Below are 4,959 nucleotides of genomic sequence, written 5' to 3' on the forward strand. Positions count from 1 at the left end.
TTAGGCATCAATCAACCAAGACTTAAGTAAGAACTACTGAATCCCATAACACGGTTGATTAGCAGCGGCTGCAGGGTTATACAGCTCATGGTAAGTTCATACAGACGAGCAGTACAAGCATCAAGATCAAGTGCTTCTGCTTCAGCAATGTACAAAAGAGAGAGATAACTATACTGGGTTGCTGGCCTAGACATTTGCATAGGAGAGAGACCACGAAAAAGGTTTTGCCAAAGGTCTACCTCGCAAGCGCAAGAAACATCCGGTTTGTTAATACTTTCTTCATCATCATCATCCCACGAGAATCAAAGATGAAAAGGGGGCACTGTAGATTAGTGTCTTAGAGCGACGGAAGGGCTGTCTGTCACTTGTGAACAGACAACTCGTGCAGATGAGCGATGTCGGCGTTGGAGAAATGGCTTGTGCCGCAGATCTTCTCCAGAGGATCTTTGCAGCACCTCTGCAGCTCCAGGTACCTGTCCAGGTTGAACTTCTGCCTCTGGATCAACTTCCTCTGCCGGGACTGGAACATCCTCTCCATGAAGTCCCGGTACGTCGGATCCCTTGATGTGATGAGGAAGTAGGCGTACCCGACAACCAGACCCGTCGCAGTTGTGAAGAATGTGATGGGCTCCATGACATCCCACGAGAACTCCCAGAAGGTCAGCCTGAAGAAGAGCCCGACCTGCGTGATCAGGAACCCTAGCCCAGACCAGAGGATACGCCGGACTTGCTTGTGTGCGTGCTTGTTGATTTCTTCCAAATGTGTCTGGAGTTGCTTGAGCTCTTCCTTTCTTGGATCATCCTCGGGTGTCAGTGCAAGGGGCATAGCTTTTCTTACAAGATCCACAATCTGTATGCAACAAGCAAAGCATCAGTCTCTGCCAATATTAAATATCAGCCGACGTTCCACTACTGCTACCAATGCAAAGTACCAGCTGCTGCTACTACTTCCAATGTTAAGTGTCAGCTAATGTCACGCTACTACTATAGACCTTTCAAGTCAGACCCCAAGATATCTCAGCATATACGTACTGGTGAAGACTAAATTTACAGTTATTATAAAATATAATGACAGCAAAATTGTAGTGAGTACAACACATGAGCTGCCCAAGTAAATGTTTAGAAAGTAGAAATTATGAAACCAAATAAAAATAAAATAAATGTCTGAGAAGAACAGTGCTCTCTTACAAGATCCACAATCTGTATGCAACAAGAAAAGCATCAGCGTCTGCCAATATAAAATATCAGCCTATGTTCCACTACTACTACCCATGTAAAGTACCAGTTGCTGCTACAGCCAATGTTAAATGTCAGCTAATTTCATGCTGCTGCTACGCCGCAAGAAATCTCAGCATATGTATTTGATGAAGACTAAATTTAGAGTTCTACAATAATGACAACAAAACTGTAGTCAAACATAAATACATGAGAGCTGCCAAACTAAACATTTGTTTAGAAAGTAGAAATTATGGAACCAAATCAATTAAAAATGTCTGGGAAAGACATCACTCTCTTTTTGTGTAACTAAGCTTTTGCCTCATAATTTGATAACTGATCACATGGAACGCCATCAAACCAACCCGAGGAAACTTTCTGTTTTGCCCACCTGGCAACAATTGTTTACAGATGTTCAGCATGTGACACAAGGAGGTTTCTTCACTAAGGAAAGTATGTCCAAGAAAAGCGAAAGCTACAACATACAGTAATCAGGTAACACGATTATGAATTACTTGAACAAATAATGTAATTCCAAAAACCGCCAACCTTTAGGCAAGTCACATTGTTTGTCACCGACAAAAGGATCGAGCTATCAAACGACAAACTTTATGCATGGCGGACTGGTAGTTTAGTACGCTAACGAACCACTAGATAACAAGATAGGCACCCTGCACAAGAAAGCCACCCGTCTAGACTGAGGGGGTGTTTGTTTCCAGGGACTTTTTGGTGTAGGGACTAGAAAAAGTCCCTAGCAAACCAAACAGGGTGAGACTTTTTTGGGACTTTTTGCTAAAAGTCCTTAGAAGCACCTCCTTGAGAGTCTTTTCCAAAAAGTCCCAGGGACTAGAAAAAGTCCTAGGACTAGAGAAACAAACACCACCTGAAACAAGAAAAAAAAACGGATTCCACACGGCAAATGACCCATCCTGTATGACAAGAAAGGACGTAGGAAAGCAAGCTAGAGGAGAAGGTATCGATTGCTTTATCACCCACTGATGAATCGGAAGAGTTCTTCCCCATGGAAGAAACGGGGATAACTTTTGCACTGGTGCGTCCGGCGTGCGCACTCAGGAGGAGCACGCAGTGAGCCACCCACCACTTGGAGCCGCGTCCTGAAGCAACCAGACGGCTTTTCTGTGCCATCGAAAAGTGCATTGCTTCTGGTTCTGTTCCATAGGCTAAACGGCCCGGCCATGGTTGCCATCCTCCCGGCGCACCATGCTAGGTCAGTTCCAAAACTCCAATCTGCTATTCAGGTTGAACAGCGTATAACAAAGTGGACGATGAATTCAGGTGTTGCGCGCAATTTCGACGAGTGAAACTGAGGGACCAATGGTGGGGATTTGACGAAGAAACAACGTGCCAGACCCTGGACATTGGACCACCGATTTGACAAGTGCACCTGTAGACCTGTATTTTGAGGAAATCTACCGAACAGCTGGTGGTCACCATCGGAGAGAGGAACACACCGATCGATCAGTACTAGGGCCCTCACGAGTCACGCGCACAATGACCTGAATCAAACGGGTACCTCCGGCTCCGGGGCCCGAATCAGGGAGCGCGCGCTGATATTCGTGAATGTATCTCCCTCGGATGCATCGTAGATGCCTCAGAAATTTCGAAAACGTCAGAGGATGATTGCAGAGCACGGGCCAAACGCAAACTTAAGAGGAACCAAATGGCGAACAGAAATAGCAAAGCCGAATACTACTAGAGTAGTAATTTTTCGTGAGACGTGATGGATGATGCAGAGGTGGTGGTAGGGGAGGGAGGAGCGGCAATGCGGGGCGGAGCAGACCTTGTCGGGCTGGAGGTAGACCTTGTCGCGGAAGAGGAGCACGACGCCGGCCTCGTCGAGCGCGCCGGCGAGCGCGGTGGCCTCGGCGCGGGTGCGGGCGGCGCCGGCCTCCTCGCACTTGCGCAGCAGCTCCGCGTAGGGGATCACCTCGCCGTCCCCGAGCCGCCGCTTGAGCGCCTCCACGTTGGCCATCCGCATGAGCCGCCTCGCCTCCTCCGCCGTCACCTCGGCCTCCGGGTCCCTCCGCGCGGCCGCATCCGCCGCCGGCAGCGACGCGAAGCGGAACCGCTGCTGGAAGAGGCCGCACGGCGTCTGCGGCGGCGGGGGCAGCCTGAAAGCGACTGCGGCGGCCGAGGCGCCCGCGCCGGCGGCGGCGCGGAGGAGGGGGCGGGAGAAGCGCCACATTGACATCGGTCTTCGCGGGGGTGCGTGCGTGCGCGAGGCGCGGGTGGGATGGAGGAGAGACGGAGGCGGAGGGAGATATGGGGGGAGGCGGTCAAAGCGGAAGCGGGAAGTATGGCGGAGAGGGCAGAGAAGGCAGGGGAGGGAGAGCCGGGAAAGGCTCGCTCGAGCGAAGGAGGGAGGGAGAGAGAGAGAGCGTTCGGGCTCGGGCTCCGCGTGGGGTTTTTGCCTCTCCGGTGTGTTTTCTGCAGCAGTGGGATTCCTTTTTCTCGCTTGGTTTTTTTGGCAATGGATGGCAGGCCGCGTGTTTCCGGGTGGTTTCCTTGCCGTGCGCGCAGGCGATCGCAGGGCAGGAAATAATGCGCGGTTGATATTTGAAAGGAAACAGCTTTTTACGCGGTGGTATAGAGCGGAGGAAAACGCCGCGCCTGCTCGCAGTTACTGCCCCGCTTTTACCACCTTTCCATTTGCATTTGAACAATGCAGAGTATGCCATAAAACCATGCCTCAAAATAACACACATTTCCCTTGCCAAGAATATATTAAGTTATTCATTCGCGAAAAGGTATAAGTAGATAGGTTAATAAACATTTGGAGATGTTTTAAGGTGGGAGCCTTAAGTACCCACACATTTTCCCTGCAAGAAGAAGAAGAAAATACCACACATTTCGAGGAGAGTTTTCGAAAGAAATTTGAACTTTATTTTCTTCCGTCGAAGGCAAGTAAGATTTCGACCAATACCCATTCACTTTTGAACCATAGCCTATCAGAACATTTCTCTCTTCCCCAATCTGCGCGCAAGGATTCAACCTTAAAAAGTAGAGTCGGTGATGTCTGAGCACATGACTTTCTAAACGGTAGCGCATGGGAAAGGGGTTCTCTTTTAGCAACGGATAACAGATCAAAACGTACGACGACAGATCTAGCGCTTAGCCTCGACGATACCGACAACTGACTATGGCTCCGGGATTTGAGGAGGATGGAGATGATCCCTGCTCAACACGCCACATCGACAAAGGTTCTTCGTTGACCCACAACATACTTCCCGGGCTATAGTTCTCCGAATTCGGCAGAGGTTAGCGATGTCAATGACAGATGTAGGATTTCCGAACGACTCCAATGTAAACTATTTTCTTCTGTGTGTGTGTTGGGAAGGGAGTAGGGAGTTCTAGAAAGTTCTATCTACATATGTTCTCTCTCAACTTTCCACGCCGGTTCACTTGCATGCGTTGTGTTTGCTCTGATCGTGATTAAGGAAACACATGATAACCTAAAAACGAAAATCATGTATAACAAGATTATTGCCAGAAATTTATTAAGTTGTTCATTCATGGAAAAACCTATATATTTAGTTATTAAAAACATTTGGAAGTGTTTTAAGGTGGGAGTCCTAATAACTTATGGAAAGCACCACGCATTTCCCATGCAAGAAGAAGAAGAAAACACTACACATTTACTGGAGAGTTTTCAAAAAGAATTTGAAATTCATATTCTTCCGTTGAAGACAAGTAAACCTTCGACCAATACCCTTACAGTTTTGA

General features: G+C 48.4%; 1 protein-coding gene across 1 annotated transcript; it reads right to left on the bottom strand.

Annotated features, from left to right (window-relative positions):
• Positions 1-3,640, bottom strand: LOC119277381 (calcium uniporter protein 6, mitochondrial-like). The gene is made up of 2 exons (XM_037558665.1): positions 3,017-3,640; positions 1-850 (listed from the first exon to the last, which is right to left on the bottom strand). Exons 1-2 carry the CDS (start codon positions 3,425-3,427, stop codon positions 362-364), a joined length of 900 nt encoding a protein of 299 aa, XP_037414562.1. The 5' UTR covers positions 3,428-3,640; the 3' UTR covers positions 1-361.
• Between the last annotated feature and the right edge of the window lie 1,319 nt (positions 3,641-4,959).

This window comes from Triticum dicoccoides, chromosome 3B, assembly GCF_002162155.2.
Source record: "Triticum dicoccoides isolate Atlit2015 ecotype Zavitan chromosome 3B, WEW_v2.0, whole genome shotgun sequence".
In the NCBI taxonomy this organism is placed as follows: Eukaryota; Viridiplantae; Streptophyta; class Magnoliopsida; order Poales; family Poaceae; genus Triticum; species Triticum dicoccoides.

Bases quoted from the DNA above. Each gene is read 5' to 3' on its own strand.
- LOC119277381 (XM_037558665.1), bottom strand. From the start codon at position 3,427: ATGTCAATGTGGCGCTTCTCCCGCCCCCTCCTCCGCGCCGCCGCCGGC. The intron at 851-3,016 runs GTCTGCTCCGCC...TGTTGCATACAG, and splicing joins TCTACCTCCAGCCCGACAAG to ATTGTGGATCTTGTAAGAAA.